Source organism: Loxodonta africana, chromosome 12, assembly GCF_030014295.1.
Source record: "Loxodonta africana isolate mLoxAfr1 chromosome 12, mLoxAfr1.hap2, whole genome shotgun sequence".
NCBI lineage: Eukaryota > Metazoa > Chordata > Mammalia > Proboscidea > Elephantidae > Loxodonta > Loxodonta africana.
Genome location: NC_087353.1, coordinates 58,477,085 through 58,502,368, shown reverse-complemented (window position 1 = coordinate 58,502,368; position 25,284 = coordinate 58,477,085). Strand labels below are relative to the sequence as shown.

The window sequence follows — 25,284 nt, the reverse complement described above, 5'->3', positions numbered from 1 at the left end:
GCCCGCCACCTGTCTCCCTCCCTCTCCAGACCCTCACCCCCGCCTTACCGGGGCGCTGGGCACCATAGGCAGGTCCCCGTTGCCCTGGCACTCAGGAGACTGCGAGTTGCTGTCGCTGGGGGAGTCCAGCCCAGACGGCGGGGACAAACAGAGGTCTACCAGAGGGGCTGCTGAAAAGCGTCCCTCCAGCTTCTCAGGCAACTTGGGGTTCAGCAGGAAGCCTAAAGGAGAGGCACAATGCTGGGGGTGCTAGAGCTAGAAGCCCATGGTGACCCTGGATGCTGACACTTGCCACATCACCCCAGACCACCTGAGCTTCCAGGTGTCTGAGGAGAGCCTGTATTACCAACAAATATGACAACACACCACCCAGCACATCTTCGGCCTACACCCCTGTGTGAGCGTGGCCAGTGGGTGGCACATGAAGTGAGAAGAGCCCGTTTTGCTGATGCAGATGGTCAGGCACACAGTTCGAGGAACATCTTGGGACCTCAACCCCAGTGCCCCTGCTCCCCTTCATCCCTTCCCAGTCGGCTTCCTGCCTCAGTGTTCCTTTCTGCAAAATGGGAGGCTTGGGCAGGCTGCTTCCAAGGGCCTTCCAGCTCTGACATGTGGTAAATCTGGTTTTCAGGGTCCACAGGGAGACAGAGCAGACGGGGTGACCACCACACTGGGCCTGATCCCCAAGCAGCTCCTAGGACATGCTCTCTGGACTAAGGCCCCCTCCTACCTACCGGGATGCCTAGCCACACAGCCTTGCAGCCCAGACACTGTAGTCACGGGATCTTCTGTTCCTGCTTCTTCTGGATCCCCTCCCCACTAGAAACCCATTGCCATACAGTCAATTCCGACTCATAGTGACCCTATAAAACAGAGTAGAACTGCACCACAGGGTTTCTATAATCTTTACTAAAGCAGGCTACCTCATCTTTTTCCCATGGAGAGGCTGATGGGTTCAAACCAACGACCTTTCAGTTAGCAGCCGAGCACTTAACCACTGTGCCACCAGGGCTCCTTACGTGCTTCACCAACCCCTCCAAATTCTGACAGGGGCCTGGATTTGAATCCCACCTCTACTGAGCAAGCTGCAGAGCGCTTGAAGTTGGCAAGTCAGCTCCCTCCTCCCGGATACCATCATCTCTAATCAGAAACCGGTGGGAGGATCAATAGGAAAATGTGTGCAGGCCAGAAGTGGTGAGGGGCTGTGGTTCTGTCTTGGTGGATACACCTTGGAGATTGTCTCTATCGCCCCTGCTCTGCCCCGGGTGCAGTACCTGAGGGTGGGGAGCCCGGGGAACCTGGGGTGGGGCTGCTGTCCACCAGGCCGAGCTCCCTGTGCAAAGTGTGTTGCCGGACCACACCCATTGTCCTCTCCCGCTTCTCTCTCGCCGCCCTGAGCTTGGTGATGCTCAGCTTCAGGTCGAGCGGCTCGTCCAAGGAGTGCATGGTGATGTGGGGCTGGGGTCACAGGCAGCCAGGAGAGTAGGGCTCCCAGACTGGTCTTGAGGCAGGAACCTGGAGGGAAGACAGGAGCTGCACTGTGACACTGTGACCCCAGGCTCCTCTGGATGCACCCACTGGAGCTCACAGGAGCCAGGCAGGGAGAGGATGTGAGGCAATGTGAGCCCATCCCCCAGGCAGGGAGACCCTTTGAGAGGCCCTGGCCCGCAGGTGATACGGACAGAGCCAACCGCTCCCTCAGCGGCTCCTTGTTCACTTCCCACAAGTCTTTTCTGAGCTCAGGGTTTCCATTTTGCCATGAAAATGAGTTATAGAGAAACTGCCTCAGTCACAAAGCTAGGAAGTGGCAAGTTCAAGGCAGCTCTTCTCCCAGGCACTGGCCAGACAAGCCCAGCAGTCATTTCTGACTGAGAAACCATGCCCCATTTGAGCCAGATAACCCAGAGTTAGGAGGAGGAGCAAAGTGTGTTCTCCAAGGTGGCCAGGCTTTGCTATTATTCCTCAACTACTGACTGCTGAGCACCTGCTGTGCATCAAGTAGGGTAGACACTCATCTGTTCCAGGCAGGCAGATGTGACTGTTCCTGAGGAACTGAAGCAGAGAGGTAGTCCCAGGTAGGCCAAGCAAAGCCAGGGCAGGAAGGGCTTTCACCAGCTGGCCCTGGGGGATCCTATGGGGCCCAGGCAGGTGGGCCCACCTCCCAGGTGAGGTGTGGAGGAGAGGTACCCACAGGCATGGGCAGCCAGAGGGCCCTGGGCCACCATCAGGAGGCAGCTGGGTTCCATGGCCTGGCTAGGGTGGCAGGGGCGGAGGTAAACCAGCTCTGGTGGTTAGTAAAATGATTCTTACATTTCACTCATGTGTCTGCTTGGTGTTGCCAGGTATGCACGAGCCACCCCGGGCTCTCCCAGGGAGAACAGCGGAGGGCAGTCCTGCGTCCGTCACATCTCTTCTCCTGGCTAAGTCCCTACAGCAACTTTAGTGGGTCTGCTCCCGTCCTGGTCCGCAGCCCTGCTCAAGTCTTCCCCCAGACAAGCTTCAGCCAAGACCCTCCTGGAGCTAAGCATGGCCCACCACGTGGCATGCAAGAGGATGGCCCCCTCCCTCACTTGGGGCCCTTTGCTCTGGTGACACACCCCAAAATCCCACCAGCAGACAGGGGCCGCACACAGGAGATTGCCCAGGTTCCCAGGCTGCACTGTCCACAGCATGGGTGGATCCACTTGGCTGTGAACCCAGGCCCATGACTGCTTGTCCCCCCTATAAGCTTCTTCAGGTTGGAGCTGGTGAGTCACTCAGCCTGTTGTATCTGTTTGGATTTGCCCCCTTCCCAGACCCTCCAGCAATGCAAGGAGGGGCTGGGACCAGACTGCCACCCACCCTCTCCTTCTGGAGCCCCAGGCCCAGGCCAGCAGGTAAGGGATGGACCTGGACCCCCTTCCTCTGACTGGGTAGGGAGCTGCCCTCTGCCTGACACCCCCTTCCCCCCCAGTTATGTCTGTCTGTGTCTGCCTGTCCCTCCACCTGTTTATTTTTAGACATTGGCCCCGGCCCACCTCCCTGAAGCTCCTCTGTGCTGGGAGCCTGCAAGGGGAGGAAGGAAGTAAATATTTATGCTGATTAAGAATTCAGGAGCCAGGAAGGGATGGTGGCCTGGTCCCTCTGCTGGCCCAGGGCCACAGGCCTCCCGACAGCCTCCACCCCGCCCCACCCAGACCCAACCTTCCAGGCGAGGGGACCACGATATCTGGATGGTTTGGGAACTGGGAATTCAGACTGTCCCGATGACACTTGTGAGGCTGCCTGTAGCCATCCCTTGGCACTGACCCACTGGCCTCCCTCCGGGAGGAGTCCAGGGGCCCTGGGTGGCCTTGTTCTTTAGACCTGCCGGGGATACTGCCTCGACCTAGAGCTGGAGAGGGCCCCAGGAGGAGCCTGTCTCCCAGGGTGGGCCCAGGCACAGGGCCCAAGGCAGCAGGAGGTACTCCAGCCCCCTAGCTCTCAATCCCCAGGGACCCCACCCCCACTTCCTGCCACTGGGTTCTGCCTACGGAGGCAAGGGTTCATTCCAGTGGAAGCCCAGCCGGAGGCCCCCCCACCTTCTCCCTCCTGGGAAAGGAGGAAGGAGCCTACCCAAAAGCACAGAGCTCCCAGCACACCCATCCCAGGCTGGTCCCACCCTGGGGGGAAAAGATCTCCTGTGACCCCATTTCTGCTTTAACCTTAGCCAACGTCAAAGTGTCCCCTTCCACCCCCACCCCTGCTGGCAGCAGCCAGTTCTGGGCTCTGGGTTCCCGCTCTTTGTTCCCAGGCTGGGTGGAGGGGGGTGGGTGAGAGCCAGGTCCACTCTCTCCTAAAAGCCTTGGCCAGCCTTCTGGAGGCCACAGAGACAGGGCAGGGTGCCGTCGTCGAGACCTCTGGAGATCAGCCAGCAGATCACCTCCTGTACCGCCCAGAACAACCAGTGGGGTAGACACCTGGCATCCAGATTTAGGAGGAGGCAAGCCATGCTCAGGTGCGATGGGCCTCCCAGCCCGGGTGACGGGTGAACTACAGGCTCCGGGCAGCAGATAAGGTTCTTAACCAATGATGTTCGCATCCCCCAGGGCTGGCCTCCTCTGAGCCTTGCTGCGTGCCTCAGTTTCCCCGCTGGTTAAATGGGCGGGGTGGCTGTGAGATCCGAAACGAAGGACCCCATCTGTCCGCAGTGCCTGGCCAGGAGACGGGCAGAAGGCGCTGAACGCAACGTGCCACCCGCGGGGGCCCGCACCGAGGTGACCACCCGCTCGGCACAGCTTCTCTAGCTGCAAAAGGAACTAATTAGAGCGGAGGGCGCGGGAGGAAGTGGTGGCAGCGGCGGCGGCGAGGGAGGAAGCGCGCGGGGTCGACCGCGGGACCACCAGGGCGACGGGGACAAGGGGCAGCGCCCGGCCCTCCCTCACCCCCGAGCGGGGGGGTCACCCGGCGGGTGGGCTGGGCTGTCTTCTTTGGGCCCGTCCTCCGCTCCCGCACGCCCGCCCCCTCGCTGGCAGAACCGAGACAAAGGCTGCTATTGTGCCGCCCCGGCAGACTGTCCCAGGCTGCAGCGCCCGGGGCTGCAGCGCCCCCGGCGGACTCCGCCCCGCCCCCGGCCCGGGCCCTGCCCCAGCCCACTCCCCACCCCAACTCCCGACTGGAGGGCGCTGGTCCAGGATGCGGGGAAACTGAGGCCCGGAGAGGCAGGCTCTTAGCTCTGAAAACGAGGGGGTTGATCATCACCCAGCGAATACCTCCCACGTGCCAGGCACTTTAGGGGGTGGATTCAGCGAACCCTCTAACACCCTTGTGGTGAATAGATGATGTCATTTTCCCTGTCGTACAAACGGGAGAACCAAGGCTCGGGGTCACACGGCTAATCGCAGCCCAAAACCCGAAAACACACTGCAGTTGAGTGGGTTGCGACTCATAGCAGCTGGCTTCTGGCTAAAGCCCCTCATAGCGGCTGGCTTCTGGCTAAAGCCCCTCCTCCTTTCTTGTTTGGGGAAGGGCAGCTGGGCTGGCATCGAGCCTGGAGGAGTGGGTGCGTGTATGTACGGTGGGGATGCAGCTGGCTGGGGGCACACCCATTCTGAGAGCCATTAGGGTCTCCTTGGAGGAAGCAGAGATAAGACAGGGCCCTCTGGGAGCTGGGGGCTCCACCCCTGCCCACCCCACTGCAGCCTGGTTGAGGTGAGTGACCTGGGATGCATCAGCGTGGGGCTGAGAGCACCATGAAGGACACCCCTTATTCCCAGGGCAGACCTGAAACTGCCCCTTTGCTCAGCTGTGGTCTGTGTCCAGCCTAGGATCTGGGGGCAGGGGCCCAAGACACGACTCTCAAAAGCCCATGTGGTCTTCCTGATATCAGGCAGAAAGGGACAGGAATCCGTGGCCTCCCCTAGACCCCTCAGCTCTGGCCTCTCCATGTGTGTCCTGGTGACTGGCTTTACAGATGGGGACACTGAAGGCCAGAGGAGAGGTGACCACCCCAGGGTGCACAAGTGGGTGGCAGGGGCAAGACTGGGAGTCATGGGTGTCAACAAACAATGCACCAACACCTGTCAAGCCCCCTTCACTGAGGCAGGTGCTGTTTTTTCCTCATTTTACAGCTTCAAAAACTGAGGCTTAGGGGAATTAAGGGACTTGTCCAAGGTCACATGGTTTGTCTGTGGCAAAGCCAGATTTTGAGCCCAGAAGCGGCTCCTGTGCCCATAGGCATGAGGAGGGGCAGGCAAAGGGGCTTTTGGGGGCTAGTGCAGAGCCTAGGAGGGACAGCATCAGACAGTGGGTGGGCGCTGAAAGGACCAGCTGGGCTGGGGGGCTGCTTGGAAAGCTGAGGGCAGATATGCTGCCAAAACAAATGACCCAGCAGTCATGCATTCCTGGGAACAGGCTGCCGCTCCCTGCTTGGGCCAAAGCTCCGCCCTCCTCAGCACCCAGCAGCGGAGACAAGGGGGCTGGGGTAAGGCCTGTGGGGGCCCCCAGGCAGGCCTCATCCTCTCAGAGCCTGGCTTCCTGACAAGGCAGTGGAGCAGGGCTCCAGGGTGGCTCAGACCTCCAGGTCCAAGCCTGGTTGTGCTGCCTACTGCCCATGTAACCTGGGGCAAGTTAACTCCCACTCTGAGTCTCATCATCCTCATCTCCAAACTGGGATTGATGACAATAGTAATAGAACCCCCTACCGGATTTTTGGGAACATCAGTGAAATTCTGCACATCCACTCATGACTTAAATTTCCAGCAGTATATAGTATTCAGCACCTCGAACAGTGCCGGATACACCAAACCAAGAAAAACCAAACCCGTTGCCCATGAGTCGATTCTGACTCATAGCGACCCTATAGGACAGACTAGAACTGCCCCATAGAGTTTCCAAGACGCACCTGGTGGATATGAACCGCTGACCATTATGGTTAGCAACCATAGCACTAAACCACTACACTACCAGGGTTTCCTGCCAGATACACAGTAGGTGCTTAAGAAAGCTTGCTGAATGAAGTGCTACCACGGCTGAGTTCCCAGGTCTGACCAGGTCCAGAGCAGTGAGGGCAGCTGAGCAGGGGGCTGGCCCTCCTCTCTGGACCCACAGACCTTCTAGTCTTGCTCTGAACCGGGAGACCGGGACTCCCCCTACCCTGCCTACCCATTGTGAGACCTCAGACAAGCTTGTGGCCCTCAGAGAGCCTCAGGCCACATTGCTATCCTGTGAAGTGACCACAGCTGACCCAGCCCACCTTCTAAAGCCCAGCTCCATTAAAAAAAAAAAAAAAAGAGCACCAGAGGCCCTGGAAAGAGCAGGCTGCAGAGAGGGGGTTTGTCCGAGGCTGGGGCCTGGGGTCCCAGGAGAGAGGCCAGGGCAGGCAGCACTTCCTGGGACAGTGCGGGGGTTCACCTTCCCCAGGAACCTCACGTTCAGCAGACCTACTCCTCCCCATCCCAGGATGGGCACTCAGCCAGCCTTGGGGTGCCAGACCCCCTGGGAAAGCAGATCCCACCTGGAAGGAGTAGAAGTGTCCCCGGGGCTGACCCCTTCTGCTTTGTGTTGACCTCGGGAAGCCCCGTAAGCAACTCTGGAGGAACCAGCTCCTGGGTGTCTAGTGTGGTACCCAGAGCTAGGCTACCTGGTACCAGCCCTGCGTCACCCCTGGCTGTGGGGCCTCAGGCAGGGCCCTGTGGCTTTCTCTGAGCCTGGGTTTCCTCATTGGTAACTCAGGCACCAAAATTATGGTCCCAGCTCACCAGCAGGTGTAGGGACTTGGAGCGTCCCATAGAGTGAGCCTTGGCCTGGCTCCTGGCGCAGAAGAGCCAGCAGGTAGCCCTGAGGTCTGCTGTCTCTGGCCCCGGGTTGGGGGTGCCCCCCACACAGTAACTTGGGCCTGCCAGGGTCACCCAGATAGTTGGAGGCACAGCTGAAGCTGGAAACCGGAAGCCAGGCGGGCTGACTCCTCAGCCTCTCACCAGCCCCACCTTCTCAGTGTTCCCTTGACTCTACTTCCTTCCCTGAGGTCAGCAGGGCGACCCAGGTTCAGGGAGCCACTCACACATGCATGCGTGCCCATCCAGCTGCAGGGTCACCCTGGCACAAGGCCCCGCCTTGGCCTGGTGGCTCTGGCCCCCGTTGTGGCTCCCACCCCCTGCTGCCTGCAGCCACCTTTGCACAACTATGTCTGGTATTTTCCTGTCTGCCCAGCTTGTGGGGGCGGGGGGGTGGAGGGGTTGGTGGGGCCGTGAGCACTGCCTGCACCTGGGCCTCAGCCAGAGGAGAGCCCGCCAAGCAGCCCCTGTGCCTGCCCACCCGAGCTGGGAGGGGAGGGAAGGGCTGGGCCCAGGCCACCCAAATCCCTGGGAGGAGCAGGCACCAGGGGAGCCAGATGGGGACACATATCCAGCAAGGCCGAGTGGAGACAGCTGGAGCCCTGCCAGGCAGCAATGCCACTCATAGGTGGGCAGGCGGGTCTGGGCACTCAGCCAGCAAAGGCATTGGCCCATGCCCCACAGGACAGGCACCTATGGCCCCCCAGACCTACAGGCATATGCATACATGTCACACCTGTGCACCGGCACATGGCACACAGGACAGGCACAGCAGGAAACCCCTTGTTCCAGCACCAGGGCCCAGGACAAAGGAGTTCTCAGCTTATTGGAGGGGGCCGTTGGTATGACGCCAGCTCACCAAATGCAGCCTCCCATGTCCTGGGGGTGCATGCCACTGACCTGGGCACAGGCACCAGGCCCAGTGTGAACAGCACCTGCCAGCTGGGGGCAGGGGAAGGGGGAAGGCAGGCTCTGTCTGGACTTTGGCCTTTCCTTCCCTGCTTCCAGATCCAATCGCTCATTTATTCATTCTAACAGCAGGCCTTCCTCATGGCTCTGGGGCCCATGGGTGAATGGGACAGATCCTAGCCCTTGAGGGGCCTGGACCACAGTGGGGGAAACTCAGGCAAAGAAACAGTGTTAGGAAGTGGGCTGTTTTTGCTGAGTATTAGGGGGCAGGTCCACGTTAGACACATGGATATGAGGCGAAAAAAATCCATCCTCTCAACAACCATGAGTTAGGTACTATCATCCCCATTTTCCAGATGGAGAAACTGAGGCTCAGCAGTTGAGATGCCTGCCAAGGTCACAGAGCTCATAAGTGGTCCAACTGGGATATTCACCTCATCTACCAGACTCCAACCCTGGGCTGTGCAAACAGTTAACATGCTCGGTTGCTAACTGAAAGGTTGGAGGTTTGACTCCACCCAGAAGCACCTCGCAAGAAAGGGCTGGGGATCTAGTTCTGAAAAATCAGCCACTGAAAACCCTGTGGAGCACAGTTCTATTCTGATACACACGGGTCACCATGAGTCAGAATCAACTTGAGGGCAACTGGGTTTACCAGACCCCAAGGTCTACAGAGGCCTGGAGGTGTGGCCCCACCTGACCCACAAAGAACCTGTGTGCCCTTCAGTAAAGGATGAGAGAGGGTGGGGAAGAAACTCAACAGGGAGGCTGGGCCAGAACCTGGACGGCACTGGGTAGCTATTGAGTGCTCCACATAGAAGAGAGTGGCATCTTCCTTTTCAGTCCAGAGCTTCCTGCCCCCAGGCTGTCCCCTTCAGCACCTCTCTTCTCAAGGTCCTTGTTTTCTGCAAGCTTGATGCTCACCTTCCAGATGCCAGATCCTGCTCCACAACTCTCCACACTCCACATGCTCCTCCTCCAGCTGTTCCTCCCTTCCTGCCCCTCCTCCAGTAAACCTTCCCTGATTCACCCTTTCCAGGCCTCAGCCTCTTGCAGCTGTAGCCACCTGTTCTTCCAGGTGCCTGGGAGCCCCCACTGGGCATAGGCTCTGCCTCAGTCCACACTGCTGAGGGCAGGGCCCCTAGCCCAGCAGACCCTGTGCTGCCTGCCACACTTGCCCCTGGTCCAAGTCCTCACTAATGCTACTGACAGCACCAGCTCTTGAGCTCGCCTTGGATGTCTGGCCCTGCACACAGGGTGGCATATGCCCTGGCTCTTTGACCTCTCCCCCTGCACCTGGCATTTGGAACCTCTTACCAGGAATGGGGGGCTACAGAAGGCAGGGATGTCTTTGGACACAGGGATGTCTTGTCCCGACTCTACGTGGGGCAAGCCTCTAGGCCTCAGTTTCCCCACCCAGGAAAGGAGGGTTGGCCTAGGATAGAACAGGAGCCAAACATACTAACCACTCTTCTAATTTAACATAGTGACACTTGCCTTTTTCTTTTCCCAAACAGCTTGTACTCAATGAACAAATGAATGCATGAATCCACATGTTGTGCCCACCACCCAGATGAGGAATTGAGGTATGGAGGGGCTTGAGACCCAAAGAGAAAATGACTTGCCCAAGGTCAAGGTGAGAGCTAGGCTGGTCCCTACACAGATGCCTCTTTCTCCTACTCCAGAGCAAGGGACCCAGCAACAGACCTGGAGAAGGGAGGGGCAGCCTGCCACGCCCTGGTCAGTAGGGTGACCAGAAGGTCCCAGTTCCTCGGCTTCTCCTGCTAGTCCCTACCCAGCCCTGGCATGGACCCCCAAAACAGCTGGGGCAAACCAAGCCCAGCAGGGCACCAGCATGAACTCTGGACTCTACCCCATATTCGTCTCCACTCTGGGCAGCAAAACCCACCAGAAATGGGGGTAGCATCCAAACCTACCTAATGTTCTTTTCCTTCCAGAGGGAAACGCCCACTGGATCGGGCCCTGTCAGGCAGGTCCAGGTCTGCTCCAGGCCCTTGGGGCCCAGGGTCCACAGGACCAAGCAGAGTAACCACTAGGTGTCCTAGGCGGGGTGGGGGGGGAGGGGGGGTTGTGTCCTGGATAAGGGCAGGACTGGCAGGTAGACAGCCAGCAGCAATGGAGATGCACTCCAGAACAGGGAGAACAGGGTGGGAGGGACATCACAGCTGTGAGGGCACTCAGCCTGAAGGTGTGGGGATGGGATCGGGGTCTGGATGGAAGGGGGTTGCCCAGGGGAGCACCTGGCTCAGGCAGGCTGGGACTTGCCAGTCAGACCCAGGTAGGTGGTGGAGGGGAGGGAAGAAGGCTTCCTCTGGACACATCTGCCCACACTTCATACCTTTGCAGTGATGGGGGCAGGAATGGAGCTGGAGGGGCAGCAATCCCAGGCTCAGCTGGCATCTCAGGGGGCAGAACTGGACAGCCCTAGGCTCTGGTCCCCCTCTGACCCTGAGTGAACTCAGACCATGCTCCCAGAGTCTGTTTCCCCTCTCGAGCCGCCAGAGGCCTCCTTACTCCCAGGGTCCAACTGGGGATGCTAGCCTGGAGTGCATTTGCAAGTGGTAGAGACCCTTGCTGGACACAGGGTGTTTTCCTGGAGGCTCCCAGTGTGGGCTGACTCAGTTGGCTGGCAGTTTCCTGAGGCCTCTGCCGGTCTCTCACCCATCCTTGGCCATGACTGGTGGAGGGGGCCAGTGCTAAGTCCCCTCCAAGGGCAACCATCTGCTAAGGCAGCAGGAGTGTGAGTGCACACATGTCACAAACTCACACGCTGGCCCCTCCCTGTGGTACATCCTACCTAGCCTCCCAGGCAGCAGATACGAAGAGCATGAGGAAGCCCAAGCCACCAGCCCCCACCCTCATGGCACCAGAAGATTCTCAGCCCCTTCTGCCCACCCCCAGCAGGGTCATCTGGATCAGAGGAAGTCCCCTCCCCCAACGGGCCTCACATACCACCTCCCTGACCCCCAGGCCTTGTCTAATTTGGTCACCCAGAACCCTCCATCCCATTTGTGGGGGGAGGGGGACAGGGGAAAACCAGAGCTCCGTACCCTAGGATGTCCCTGAGCCAGGACCTCCATGCCTGCCCAGCCTGGGGAGCTTAGGAGGGAGAGCTCAGCCAGGAGTGCAGGGAGAAGGGGCCCTTTATGCCACCCAGGCTCGAGAGGGGAATGGGAAGGAGTGCTAGGGCCAGGGCCCACCAGACCTCAATACCCTACAGGTTTCCCCTCCCCCAGCGAGAGGTCTGAGGCTGTGGGGGATGGGCCAGCAGTTCCAGGGAGGGATTGAGTCTCGGGGCCAGTGCACACCAGTGCACACAGTGGGGTTGACAGCTGGGTTCCCTTCTCATCCCAGCCTGGGAGACTGGCCACCAGGCCCTCCAGCCACAGCAGGCCCAGGAGCCCAGACCCAGATCCCCATTTGCCCTTTTCCATCCTGAGCCTCAGTTTCCTCATTTGTCAAATAGGAATATATGGATCTACCTGACAAGGTCATTATGGCGATCCCAGGTGACAGAGGTGAATGCCTCATCGTTGGCTGGGCCACTGGAAGACATTGTGTGACTTGATTTTTTTCAAGGGATTAGGAGATGACTCCCCATACTTCCCCATCCCCTGGCCCACCTCAGTACCCCAATCCCACCTACTGCCATTGTCGTAAGTTGGATAGACAGCAGGGGTTCAGAGTAGTAAGTTGGAGTCGGGAGAGAAACCTGAGTCTACTCCAAGCTGGGCACTTGCATAAGCCCCCTAAAAGTCCTTCCCTGTCCCCAGGATCAAAGCAGTGACCCCCGATCCTGGCTGGTCAGCTAGCACTAGAGGTGCTGGTGAAAATGCCGAGCCCTCCCCCTCCATCCACACCCGAATCAGAATTCACCACGGTGATGCTGAGGCAGCCATCACAGGAGCCACTGCAGCAGATGGCTCTCAAGGGCTCTGCCAGGCTTGTGGTCCCCACAGCCAGGCCTGGCAGCAGGCTAAGGCAGGGATGGGTATCATGATCCCTATGTCTTGTGTTCTCAGGGAGGTGGACACCCAGCCACATGGCCTTTTCACAGCCCCAGGAGTGAGGGGGAGAGCAGACCGCAAAGGAGATCCAGACGGTTCTGAATGGCCCCAGAGCCCCATCATCAGCCAGGGGATGGCTCTTTATTGCTCAGCCTACTGCCCTGCCAGCCGAGAATGCTCACCACCTCTGAGAAAGGTACTGATCTGGGTTAAGGCAGGACCACCCAGTACCATCCAGTGGTCACCCCTCTGGCCTCAGTTATCTGTTGTGAAAAATAAAATGGGAATAATAATCCTGAATAGAGGAGAAGGGCCAGGGAGACTTTTCTGTGCAGCCTTGGAAAAGGCAGGACCTGCATTCCACCCAGCTCAAGGGCTCTACCCTCCTAGAGTTCCTGCCCCTGAAATCTGAATTTCCCACTTGAGTGAGGGGCCTCCTGGGCCTCACCTGGGATACAGAGGCCTTGGAGCTGGAGGAAAGGGCCGGAGCTGCCGTCTCCTCCTTGGCACACCTCCCCTCTCGCCCCACAGGCAGGGATGCCAGTGCCCGCCCAGGCCCCACCCCAAATATCTCCCAAAGAGCTCAACTACAGCCTGCTCCAACATCTGGTTCCCCCAGCTGCAGCTGTCTCCTCCCCTCCCTCACCCAGAGTTTGGATTGCCCCAAACTCTGCCCAGCACCGACCTCCTCCCCCTCGCCCAAGTGGAAAATTCGGATTCCATGTGAGTCGCGGTGGATGGAAGTGCACATGGGAAAATTGACGGGGAAGACACATTCTTCCTTCTATCAGCAGCTCAGACCCTCAGAGGATTAGGTGGCAAGAAGCCACTCCTACCTCCCCAGCCAAGGGCGAGCTGGGGAGGAGGGTGGAGAGGGGAGCCAGAGCACGGTTGGAAGAAGAGAGTCTAGGCTTCCCTCTAGATCCAGAGAAGGGGCCCTGGTGACCTTTGTATCCTGTGGCCGATTTCGATTGGCCCTGCACTGCGTGCCCATGGCGGGGTTTGGGGAGGGGGGGAAGCCTAAGCAGAGGATGAAATCAAAATTACTGTGGCTACCCCTTTGCAGCTGGGTTTTTTAGACCCAACAAAAGCTTTGGGGGGACACCGTTCCCGCAACTGTTTAAAATGAGGTTTTTGGATCATCAGTGGCATCCATTTATTCCTACTGGCTCCGTCCACCGATAATTGAGAGTTGGCTTTCTGTTGAACTTCCCCCGCTCATCCCTCCAGCCCCCCAGTCTTCTCATACTCTGGACCTCAGGAAGCTCACCTTTGGCTTTACAGGTGAGGAAGCTAAGGCCCAGAAAGAGGAGGATTTTGGCCCAAGGACCCCTGGGTGTTGGTGGTCCAGCCATTCTAAGCCAGGACATCAGACTCCCAAGCCAGGGGCTTTTCCTACTCACCCTCCAGACTGTTGTTTGGCTCCAGCAAATCCCCCAGATCCACTGCCCCCAAAAGTAGTGGTGCCTGGAAGTAGGGTGACTCACTGGCTTTCTGGGGCACTCCCTCCCCATCAATGAGGGAGGGACTGGCAGGTGTCCTGTGTAGTGAGCCAGGAGCAGGAAGAGGTCCCCCAGGGGGCCTGGGCCAGGGTCACTCAGAGGACGAAGAGCCCAGCTGGAGGGATTTAACACCGAAGGTCAAAGGTCACAGACTGGGAAGGGCCGGCAGGCAAGGGGGGGTCAAGGGGGTCAGCACTAATGGCAGCTCTGGAAAGGAGGGGGAGGGGAAGGGGCTAAGGAAAACGGGGCTGTTTCCAAGGGGTCCCCACCCCCCCAAACACTGCCCCAACCCCCGGCACCACTTCCAACTTGTCTGGCTAAAAGCACCCACCAGGCGAAGCTGGGGAGGTATCTGAAATGGGCTGCAGCTCAGTAGGGGTGCCCAAGAAGGGACCCCCCCCCCAGGTGCAGCCCCTCCCCCAGAGCAGGGCTGGGGCAGCTGGGAGGCCCAGCCTGGGCCCAGAGGGAGAAGGGAAGGAGGAGGGCTGAGGGGGAAAGGCTCCTCCGAGGTCACCAGGGAAGGATGTGGGGGCTGGGCTGGAACAGCTGTGGCACCGCGGCACCCAGAGGAGGGGTGGGCGGGGTGGGCAGACTGAGCCTAGGGGTGAAGAAGGCCCTCCCTGCGTGTCTCTCATCTCCTAGACTGTCTTCCCTAGCTGCCTCCTAAACCCCACCTCCCTCCAGAATGCCAGGACAAGGCATGTGGGACCCTACTACCCAGGGTGCAGCCTCCAGGGACCAAGGCTCAGACCCTGACCCTGGCCCAGCCCAAGTACTACGGGAGCCCAGGCCTTGGCCAAGTCCCGCTGGCCTGGCTGCACCCTCCGTGTCAAGGGCTCTCTCCAGAGCCAAGATCCTGGCCGTGATGGCTGGGGGCCCAGGGCTCCTCCCGGAATCCCTTCCCGGTTCTCAGGCCCCAGGGAAGGGCCGGCAGCTCCCTGCAACCATCACTGCCCGGTGACCCGCTGGCCAGCGGGGCGGGCTCTTCTGGACAGGCGGCAGGCTGCCCTGCTGTGGCATGAGTACCCGGTTGGGCAGGGCAGTATGCCAATGCCTCCAGGTGCCAGCCTGGATTCCAGCCGCAACCCAGGGGGCGGCGGGGAAACAGGGCACAGCAGGCATCGCCTTCCTTCGGGGTGCACCTGCCTAGCCCCCTCCCTGGCCACCTCCAGACCTTCCCCAAGGCGGGTCAGTATACCGCTGTCCTTCTCACTCTTCCAGACAGGCCCCTCGCCTTCTCCCACCCAGCCATTAAAGCAAGAACAAGTGCTGGCCAGGAGTCCTGACCGCAGCGCCCCCTGGCCCGGCCCCCATGGGCACCCCCGTCCCAGGCCCAAGGAAGCGCAGGGGCTTCCCAGGGGTAGCAGAGGAGAGACTTTCCGGGACTAGGGAGGAGGCACCTTTCAAAGCTTTTCCTCCAAACAGCCCCAGCGCCGCAGTGGGGACAACCATGGGGAGGGGCAGCTGCGCGGCGGCTCTGGACAACTTCGTGCCCAGGATCCGGTACCCTCTGGCGAGCTGGGCGCCCCCGCAACCCAAAGCGCGCCCCCGCCGCGGCCCCCCAACTTCCCCGCCGAAGTTTGCGCCCGCTCCGGGTCCGGCCGCAGCTCCCGCCCGGCCTCCGGGCGGAGGGAGGAAAGAAGGGTGGAGAAAGGCGAAGAGCCGAAGGGCCGGGGCCGAGGAGCCGGCGAGGGAGGGAGCGCGTGAGCCAGCGAGAAGAGTGAGCAGCAAGCGAGCGCGGGGCCTCGGCGAGGACTCACAATGGCCCGGGGCGCGGCGCGGGCGGCGACAGCCGACCCTCCGGCCCGCCCCCGCGAGCCCCCCTGCCCGGTTCCGATCTCCACAGCGCGACGCCCAGGGGCTTCTTACCTCGGCAGCGGGGGCGTCTCCGGGCTCCGGCTGTCGGGGGCGACAGGGGCACAGCCGGGGAGGGGCCGGGGCGGGCGGGGGCCGGGTCGCGAGGTTTAGGGGGCGCGGGCTCCCCTGGCACGTCAGCCCGGCGCCCGGCCGCTCCGCCACATCTGCAGCTCCGGCAGGGAAGGTGGCCGCGGCGGCCGGGCAGTGCGGCGATGTCTTAGGAGGGAGGGAACGGGGAGGAGGGAGGTGGCGAAGGAGGGACCGGAGGCACCGGAGGAGGGAAGGAGGAGGGGCGCGGGGGGCGGCCTTTCTCCCTCCCTCCCTCCCGCCGGCGCTCGCTCGCTCCCTCCCTTCTAGCAAACCCCTCTAGCCGCCGCGGCCCCAGGTCCTGGACGCCAGCTGCCAGGCGGGGCGTGAGCGTCGGGGGAGGGGGTAGCCGGGAGCCGGCACGGGGCCGGGGGAGGGGCGCAGAGGATGGCGGCGAGGCCTCTGGGAACCGGCCCCAAAGGGAGGGGGCGCGGAGCTGGGCATCATTCTCGGCCTCTTCCTTGCCTCCCCGCGGCCCCGCCCCCAGCCCGAGGGCAACGCTAGGACACGGCCCAGAGGTGGCCTGGGGGTGGCGCGGGGGGGCTGTCCCGCCCTCAGGGAAGCCCAGGATAGGGGGGCGGACGCGCATGCCGGGAGGAAAATCCCCACAGACCGAGAAGATGGAGAAGGTCACCGCGGCCGAGGGGGCGGGGTCACCTTGGCCGGGCCCCCCGCGGCCCCGGGCGGCGTAGAAGGCGGTGGGAATGCCTCTCGGCAGGCCCTGATTTCTCCGCCCAGCCCAGTTCCAGGAACGCGCGGGCAGTGCCCGGCGGGCAGAGGCCCCGGCTCTGGATTCCGGGCGGTGCAAACCAGGATCGAGGCCCTTCTCAGCCTCTCCGTCGACGTCTGACGCTGGGGTGGTCCCTTCCTTGCCCACGGCCTCAGGTTCTCTAAGGATGGAATAAGGACAAGGCCTGGCCCTGACCAATCCAAGGCTTCCGTTCCGCCCCTATCTCGGCCCCAGCAGTTGGGATATCCTGCATCTCCCAGCCTGAATGCCGCGGGGGTCTCGATCCTGCACGAACCCTCAGCGCCAGCGCGGTCCCCGCGGCTAGTAAGCGTGAAATGAGTGGATACAGGCAAGTGAGGAAACCCTGAATCCGGTTAAGCTGTTTTTCACCCCTCGATGCGGAACCACAAACCCACGTTCTGAAGTGTGTTTTGTTTGGGCCCGTCCGGAGCCCCCGCCCAGTTATCTTCTTGCTGCTCTGCAGTCTTGTATATGGAGATTCAAAAACAACCCTGCTGCAGTTGGCTAACCCCGCGGCCTCGCAGTTGGCCTTGAGGAGCCCAAGGCGTTTTACAATCAGCATCCCCTGTAAGAGGTGTCTGACTCCGGCTGGCTGTGATCCTGCCTTGTCAGTGTATTTGATGCCGCGTCCCCGCCAGAGCCGGAAGCCTGTCGGTCCTGATGGCACTGCGCTTGGCACATACTAGGTGCTCGTGACTGTTGTGTGAATGGACACAGATTAGGTGCTCATTACATGTTCAACGAATGGGCACATAACATAGGTGCTCGTTACATGTTGACTGAATGGGCGCACAGTAGGTGCTCATGACCTGTTGCATGACCTATTGGTAACACATGAAAGAGATTTAGGAATCCGGTTTGCCCAAGCCAAGGCCCTGAACTGGGTTATTTGGGAGTGATTTGCCTCCTCCTGCCCCAACCCCATCCTGGTTTCCTTAGTGTGGATAATGTGGAGTGTGGTCGGGTTAAATTTTAGCTGGCAGATGGGACCTAGCGCCTTCCATGAGGGGGGTGTTAAAGGCCGACTCAACGGGCTGGGAATAGCCAGGCGTTGGGAAAGGCGGAGGCCGGAGGGCCGCAGAGCGCCCCCTTCCGGTGTCGGGAATCGCTGCTGGGGTTCCTCCCTGCTGCAGGCGGCGTTACCACGTCTGATCGCGCGAGGAGGCAGGGCTCCAGCCCTAGGGAATCCAGGTGTTATCAAAAAAGGCACACGTTGTTGTTGTCAGGTGGCAACAAGTCGGTTCCGACCCATAACCACCCCATGTACAACAGAGCGAAACAACGCTGCCTGGTCCTGCCACATCCTCACAATGGTTGCTATGTTTGAGCCCATTGTTGAAGCCATTCTGTCAATCTATCCCGGTAAGGGTCTTCCTCTTTTTCGCTGACCCTCTACTTTACCAAGCATGATGCCCTTCTCCAGGGACTGGTATCGCCGTCCTCCCTTCTAAGAAGCATTCTGGCTGTACTTGTTCCAAAACAGATGTGTTCATTCTTCTGGCGGTCCATGGTATACTTAATATTCTTCGCCAATGCCGTAATTCAAAGGCATTAATTCTCCTGTCTTCCTTATTCATTGTCCAGCTTTCACGTGCATATGAGGCAAATGAAAATACCATGGCTTGGGTCAGATGCACCTAAGTCCTCAAAGTGACATCTTTGCTTTTTAACACTTTAAAGAGGTCTTTTGCAGCAGATTTGTCCAGTGTAATATGCCCTTTGATTGCTTGACTGCTATTTCCGTAGATGTTGATTGTGGGTCCAAGTAAAGTGAAATCCTGATAACTTTAATATTTATTTCCTTTATCTCGATGTTGCTTATTGTGAGGATTTTTGTTTTCTTTATGCTGAGAAGTAATCCATACTGGAGGCTGTAGTCTTTTATTTCATCAGGAAGTACTTCAAGTCCTCTTTGCTTTCAGAAAGCGAGGTTGTGTCAACTGCATGTCGGGTTGATGAGTCTTCCTCTAATCCTGATGCCTTGTGCTTCTTTATATAATCCAGTTTCTTGGATTATTTGCTCAATATACAGATTGCATAAGTATGGTGAAAGGATACAACCCTGACGCACACCTTTTCTGACTTTAAACCATGAAGTATCCCTTTGAACAACAGCCTCTTGGTCTATGTACAGGTTCTGCATGAGCACAATTAGGTATTCCAGAATTCCCAGTCTTCGAAATGTTATCCATAATTTGTTATGATCCACACAGTTGAATGCCTTTGCATTGTCAATAAAACATAGGTAAACACCTTTCTGGTATTCTCTGCTTTCAACCACGATCCATCTGACATCAGCAATGATATCTCTCATTCCACGATCTGTTTTGAATCCAGCTTGACTTTTTGGCAGTTCCCTGATGATGTCCCCTGAAATGGTGTGTAGTCAATTCCTAGAGCCTTGTTTTTCACCAATGCTTGGACTTCTTCTTTCAGTACCATCAGTTCTTAATTATGATTGAACATTGACCAATTTTTTTGATACAATGACTGTGTATTTCTTCCATATTCTTTTTTTTAAAATTTTTACTGTGCTTTAAGCAAAAGTTTACAAATCAAGTCAGTCTCTCATACACAAATTTATATACACCTTGCTATATACTCCTAGTTGCTCTCCCCCTAGTGAGAGCACATTCCTTCCCTCCACTGTCTATTTTCATGTTCATTCGGCCAGCTTCTGAGCCCCTCTGCCTTCTCATCTCCCCTCCAGACAGAAGCTGCCCACATAGTCTCATGTGTCTGCTTGGTCCAGGAAGCTCACTCTTCACCAGTATCCTTTTCTATCCCTTAATCCAGCCCTATCCCTGTCTCAAGAGTTGGCTTTGGGAATGGTTCCTGTCTTGGGCTAACAGAAGGTCTGGGGACCATGGCCTCTGGGGTCCTTCTAGTCTCAGTCAGACTATTAAGTCTGGTCTTTTTACGAGAATTTGAGATCTGCTTTCCACAGCTCTCCTGTTCTCTCAGGGGTTCTCTGTTGTGTTCCCTGTCAGGGCAGCCATCGGTGTAGCCAGGCACCACCTACTTCTGGTCTCAGGCTGGTGTACTCTCTGGTTTATGTGGCCCTTTCTGTCTCTTGGGCTCATAATTACCTCATGTCTTTGGTGTTCTTCATTCTTCTTCGCTCCAGGTGAGTTGAGACCAATTGTCTTCCATCTTCTTTTGATGCTTCCTGCATCGTTCAATATTTCACCCATAGGCTCCTTCCTTCAATATTGCAACTTGAGGTTTTAATTTTTTCTTCAGTTCTTTCAGCTTGAGAAATGTCGAGTGTGTTCTTCTCTATTGTCTTTATAACTCCAGGTGTTTGCACATTTTATTATAGTACTTTATCTTCGTGATCCATCCCTTTAAATCTTCTGTTCAACTCTTTTTCCTGATCATTTCTACATTTCTTCCATTTGCTTTAGCTACTCTATGTTGAAGAGAAAGTTTCAGAGTCTCTTCTGACATCCATTTTGGTCTTTTCTTTCTTTCTTGTCTTTTTGATGGTCTTTTGCTTTCTTCATGTATGATGTACTTGATGTCATTCCACAGCTGGTCTGGTCTTTGGTCATTAGTGTTCAATGTGTCAAATCTATTCTTGAGATGGTCTCTAAATTCAGGTGGGATATACTCAAGGTTGTACTTTGGCTCTCGTGGACTTGTTTTAATTTTCTTCAACTTCGACTTGCATATGAGCAATTGGTGGTCTGTTCTGCAGTTGGTCCCTGGCCTTATTCTGACTGATGACCTTGAGCTTCTCCACAGTCACTTTCCATAGATGTAGTCAGTTTGATTCCTTTGTATTCCATCTGGTAAGGTCCACATGTATAGTCACTATTTATGTTGTTGAAAAAAGGTATTTGCAATGAGGAAGTTGTTGGTCTTGCAAAATTCTATCATGTGATCTCCAGCAACATTTCTATCACCAAGGCCATATTTTCCAACTACTGATTCTTTTTCTTTGTTTCCAACTTTTGAATTCAATCACCAGTAATTATCAATGCATCTTGACTGCATATTTCATCAATTTGAGACTGCAGAAGTTGGTAAAAATCTTTAATTTCTTCACCCTGACATTAGTGGTTGGTGTGTAAATTTGAATAATACTGTTATTAATTGGTCTTCCTTGTGTGGGTTTTTGGTGGTGTAGGCGTATGGCTATTATCCTATCACTGACAACATTGCATTTCAGGATAGATACTGAAATGTTCTTTTTGACGTTTAATGTGACACCATTCCTCTTTAATTTGTCATTCCTGGCATAGTAGACCATATGATTGTCTGATTCGAAATGGCCAACACCAGTCCATTTCAGCTCACTAATTCCTAGGATTAGTGATCTTCAAGCATTCCATTTCATTTTTGACAACTTTCAATTTTCCTAGATTCATATTTTGTAATTCCACGTTCCTATTATTTGTTTGCAGCTATTTCTACTCATTTTGAGTCGTGCCACATCAGCAAATGAAGGTCCTGAAAGCTTGATTCCATTCATGTGATTAAGGTCAACTACTTTAAGGAGGCAGCTCCTCCACAGTCATATTTTGAGTGCCTTCCAACCGGAGGGGGTCATCTTCTGGTACTATACTGGACAATGTTCCACTGCTATTCATAAGGTTTTCACTAGCCAATTAAAAAAAAAAAAAACAGATTGTCAGCTCCTTCTTCCTTGTCTGTCTTAGTCTGGAAGCTCTGCTGAAACCTGTACACCATGGGTGACCCTGCTAGTATTCGAAATCCTGGTGGCATAGCTTCCAGCATCACAGCAACAGGCAAGCCCCCACAGCACGACAAGCTGACAGATGTGGTTGTAAAAATGCTTGTTGAGTGCTTGCAGGATGCCAGGCCCTGTGCAAGAGGAGGGATAAATGGTGAACAATCCTAGTTCTCTTTGCCCTCATGGGTCTTACAGTCTATCAGGGGATATGGGTCTGAATCAAGTGACCAGCAAAATCAAAGGCACCCTGTGCCATGAAGTGGATTTGACCATAGGACACATCACCCTCGGAGCCTTTCCCAAAACTTGTTCTTCTGCATACACTTTTCATGGGCAAGCACATTACTCCCAGGGATACCAGGAAGCACATGCTGGCCTCTGATTTCCGCCCCCCTCAGGATACCCACTCTGGGATGGTAAATAATAGCATCTCCTTTCTGAGGGTGCTGTGAAGATTAAATGCATGTTAGCAATCGCTGCTATGTGCCAAGCCTTATGAAAAAAACAAAACCAGACCCATTGCTGTCAAGTTAATTCTGACTCATAGTGACACTATAGGATAGAGTAGAACCGCCCCATGGGGATTCCAAGGCTGTAAATCCTTATGAAAGCAGACTGCCACATCTTTTTCCCTCAGAGTGGCTGGTAGGTTCAAACTGCCAATCTTTTTGTTAGCTGCTGAGCACTTAGCCACAGCACCACTAGGGCTCCTTTAGCCTTACCTATGGCTTTCAATTCCAGGACCAAAATGGTGCCCCCTTAGTGGCCAGTAAACCTCTAAATTTAGTGCCTATCAGAGAGCTCCAGAGATGGTTGTAAATGCAACAAGAGTAAAGAACTCTGATTGTGGTGGGGCAGACCTGACCAGAAACCTCCAATTCTCAGTCAGTCAAGATCTTTCTCTGTACCCTACTCTTTTCTTTCATTATATTCATAACAACCTGAGGATGGATCCTATTATGATTCCCATTTTACATAGGAGGAAACTGAGGCACAGAAATGTGAAGTAACTTGGCTAAGGTCTTCCAAGCTAGTAGGAAACATGGACCAGATTGCCATCTCAGCCTTTGGTCTGATTCCAAAGCATGTGCTCTAACCACCTACCTCCCTGGAGCATCAGATAACTGTCAGGGGAGGGGTTGGGAACACTGGAGAGGCCTGGCTCTTAGTCAGTTTCTTGAGGTTGTGCTTTTCTGGGAGGCAGCACCTGCCTTAGTAGTTAGGCCTGGCTTGGCTCCCTCTGTCTTAGAGAAAGACGGTGAGGAAGGATGCCCACTTCCCAGGCCATCACTCTGAGCTTCCTGCCTCCAACCCAAGAGTCCTTAATGAGCATACCTTTACTATCTGCTCCCTTCCCATGTATTATGGACTACCTCCCCTACTAGGCTGTAAGCTCCCCTAGGAGTAGAAGATAGGACAATTTTCTGTTTTGTCAACTCCCGCCGCCCCCCCCCCCAGTGTCCTCCATGGGGCCTGGCAATAAATATTCTGATAAGTTGTTGGGTGCTAAATCTGGTCCCCTAATCCTTCATCCATAAATACTTGGTGTCTCCTAGGTTCCTGTTCAGTCAACAGATGCTCATTAAGCTCTTATTCATTTATTCAACAATATTTACTGAGGGCCTACTGTGTGCGCTAGGCTAGGCATTGCAAGTCCCCCATTCCTGTCTTTAAGAAGGTCCCTTGGTCTAGTGTTGTGCGGACCCCTCACCTGCCAGTATCTTGAGGGGTTACGGCTCACCCATTCATACACACTGTACACACAAAACATAGGTGCTTAGTAAACTACCCATTGCTGTAGAATAGGTGACTCATGGTGACCCCACATGTGTCAGAGTAGAACTGTGCTCAACAAGGTTTTCAGTGGCTGACTTTTCAGAACTAGATCACCAGGCTTTCCTTCAAGGTGTCCCTGGATGAACTGGAACCACCAACCTTCCAGTTAGCAGCTAAGTGCATTAACCATTTGCAGAACTCCGCTTAATAAATGCTCTTAAATTAAAGCATGATGCTAGATCCAGCAGGAAACTCAGGTATAAGAATGATTCCTCTCCTTCCAGGGCCTTTAATCTACTCTTGGAGCTCAGAGTGAATAATATAGAGCAACATAAAGAAGTGAGCCTTTAGACCTACATTGCAGATGTAGGATAGATGATAGGAACCAGGATGGATGAATGGTCCCCAACATGAGTGGCAGCTGACCCCAAACACCAGTCTTTGACCTTGGCCAATCCATGAACCTCTCTGAGCCTCAGTTTCCCCATCTGTTAAACGGCAAATCTCAGAGTGCTCATCCCAGACTGCGTGAGGCTCAGTGGATGGCACTCACAAAGAACTTTCACCAGGGTCCAGTGGGAAGGAAGAGTGAAATAAATGGTAGTGATTATTGTTATTAATGAAGCCTGTAGCCCACTGTGAGCCAGGCCCAAGCACAAGGAAGAAATGATGGAGGCGGTGAGGTCAGGCTGACTTATTAACCTTGCACTGGTGGCCTGGTGAGTGTCTCTCCCTGTTGGCGCTGGCCTGCTGTGCCTGCAGGACTGGGGCTGTCTCTGGGTGGAGTATTTATTCTGGGAAGCAGCCCTGGCTGCTCCTCAAGCCCTGCTCCAGCGAGAAAGGAGGGGTGCAAGTCAGAACTGAGGCCTGTGCTTCGCCTGGCATGTATGACCCAGTGCCACCTGCCAGCACATGCCTAGTGCTGAGAGTACCCAGGAGGAGGCACAGTCCCAAGGGCCCAGCTGGCTAGGTTCAGCTTTGGGACACACCCTCCCCCAGGAAACCTGTCCTGGAGGGCTTGAAATGCTCAGCTTTTGGAGGTCTGCAGGCCGGGCCCTGGATGCCAGGCTGGGGTTAACGTCAAAGGCAGGGCTTCTAGTGATGGATGGCTGCTCTCCTTTCAGAAGAGCCCCTGGGCTCCTTCATCAGGGCTGGCTTTATGGACATGTGACCTGTGGGGTAGCACAGGGCCTTGTGTTAACAAGGGCCCCACACTTGGTTTAATGCTCTGCTGTAACCATTCTGAAATTCTTAATTGTTGAACGAAAGGCCTTGTGGTTTCATTTCACACTGGACCCCGAAAATTATGGAGCAGGTCCTGCCTTCATGCTTTCGTTTCCCCCAGTATGCAGCTTCTCCCTCACACCCTGGCCATTCAGATCTACCCTTCAGCCAGGCCCAGCCAGCCAAAAGTGCCTTAGGTAAGTAACCTCCATTTGCTGAAAGGTGGTGGGGAGGGCAAGCACGTGCCCCCCCCCCGGGGCCAAGCTTCCGGGAAAAGCCTGAGGCCAGAGGAAATTTCAGGCTTAGGTTCAATTCTTGGTCCTGCAACTGTGCCCTGTGTGATCATGGGCATTTCTAGGTTTCTACCTACGACGATCCTGTTGCCATGGAGTTAATTTCGATTCATAGCGACCTTATGTGTCTACAGGGTTATTAGGAGTCCAATCCACTCCACAGCACACAACACTTACGTTGATAATTATACTAATCTCAGGTGGACTATTGAAAGGGTTAAAAGAGGTAGTGCATATAAAGGACATAGGCCTGGCACAAAATAAGGGCCCCAAAAATTAGGACTATTATTATGCTTTTAAACAATGATGACTACAAGCGCCAACATATATGAAGGGGAGGGGTCTGGCTCTCCCACCCCTACGGATCTGCCCCAGGAAGGAAGAGCCCTCCCTCCTCTGACCCCGCCCCTCCTGCCTCCCGAGGGAAGACCTCCCCGCCCAGAGCAGGGACGAGGGGGCGGAGGAGTAGGAGCGACACATTTTTGAGTTGTGACCAAGTGGAAACTCCCTCCCCGAGGCGGAAGCCAGGGGCGCCCCTCTGGGGCCTGAGGCTCCGCCGGAGCGGGATCCCAGGTCCGGGGCGGGGCGCTGCTGGAGACCAGGGCCCCGCCCCTCACCCGCCTCATGAATATAAATAAGCCGGCTGGGGCGAGCAGGCGGAGCGGAAGTGCGAGGCGGACCCGGCCCGCGGGCCCGCGACCGGGAGGCGTGGCCTGCCCGCGGATGCTCCGCCCCCGGTGCCTCGCGGGTCCTCTTTCCAGCCGGCGCGCTCCGGATGTGACCTCGGCGGCTGCGCGCCAGAGCCGCCCTGAAGGAGGCGCCCGCGGCCCCGGCTCAGGTAGGGCTTTCCTTTGTGTTCCGGGCAT

At 56.3% G+C, this 25,284-nt stretch overlaps 4 protein-coding genes across 16 annotated transcripts in view; 2 read left to right on the top strand and 2 right to left on the bottom strand.

Annotated features, from left to right (window-relative positions):
• GLIS2 (GLIS family zinc finger 2) overlaps window positions 1-15,702 on the bottom strand; it is a 20,230-nt gene extending 4,528 nt beyond the window's left edge. The window contains exons 1-3 of one of the 2 annotated variants that reach the window (XM_064295504.1): window positions 15,601-15,702; window positions 1,275-1,515; window positions 49-221 (exon numbers count right to left, since the gene is read on the bottom strand). In XM_064295504.1, coding sequence (XP_064151574.1) covers window positions 49-221; window positions 1,275-1,446 — 345 coding nt within the window. In that variant the 5' untranslated portion in view covers window positions 1,447-1,515; window positions 15,601-15,702. The remainder of the gene's footprint in view (window positions 1-48; window positions 222-1,274; window positions 1,516-15,600) is intronic. The other variant, XM_064295505.1, reaches the window with a different exon arrangement.
• Window positions 1-21,044, top strand: part of CORO7 (coronin 7) — a 123,013-nt gene extending 101,969 nt beyond the window's left edge. For 3 of the 12 annotated variants that reach the window (XR_010323622.1, XR_010323621.1, XR_010323623.1), the window contains 4 exons: window positions 2,343-3,976; window positions 4,068-4,235; window positions 9,719-9,787; window positions 12,245-12,710. Coding sequence is in view for 1 of the 12 variants with exons in the window: in XM_064295496.1 (XP_064151566.1) it covers window positions 2,343-2,708 (366 nt within the window). In the remaining 11 variants the exon portion in view is untranslated. Of the gene's footprint in view, window positions 1-2,342; window positions 4,032-4,067; window positions 4,236-9,718; window positions 9,788-12,244; window positions 12,711-12,760; window positions 13,875-20,835 lie in introns of those variants that run through there. The other 9 variants (XR_010323617.1, XR_010323620.1, XR_010323618.1 and 6 more) reach the window with 6 other exon arrangements.
• LOC135232888 (collagen, type I, alpha 1a-like) lies at window positions 4,282-25,284 on the bottom strand. The gene is made up of 6 exons (XM_064294792.1): window positions 24,953-25,284; window positions 15,860-16,565; window positions 15,019-15,804; window positions 8,152-8,234; window positions 7,218-7,393; window positions 4,282-4,664 (listed from the first exon to the last, which is right to left on the bottom strand). The coding sequence occupies exons 1-6, from the start codon at window positions 25,282-25,284 to the stop codon at window positions 4,282-4,284; spliced, it is 2,466 nt and encodes an 821-aa protein (XP_064150862.1).
• Window positions 25,128-25,284, top strand: part of TFAP4 (transcription factor AP-4) — a 39,916-nt gene continuing 39,759 nt past the window's right edge. The window contains exon 1 of the mRNA XM_064295510.1: window positions 25,128-25,256. The gene's annotated coding sequence lies outside the window, so the exon portion shown is untranslated. The remainder of the gene's footprint in view (window positions 25,257-25,284) is intronic.

Excerpts from the sequence above, each read along its gene's own strand:
- LOC135232888 (XM_064294792.1), bottom strand. The coding sequence starts at position 25,284 with ATGCCCGGAACACAAAGGAAAGCCCTACCTGAGCCGGGGCCGCGGGCG. Across the intron at positions 16,566-24,952 it reads GAGCCTCAGGCCCCAGAGGG|AGAACCTGAGGCCGTGGGCA; the intron begins GCGCCCCTGGCT and ends TTCCATCCTTAG. Across the intron at positions 15,805-15,859 it reads CCTCCTCCTTCCCTCCTCCG|ACATCGCCGCACTGCCCGGC; the intron begins GTGCCTCCGGTC and ends CTCCCTCCTAAG.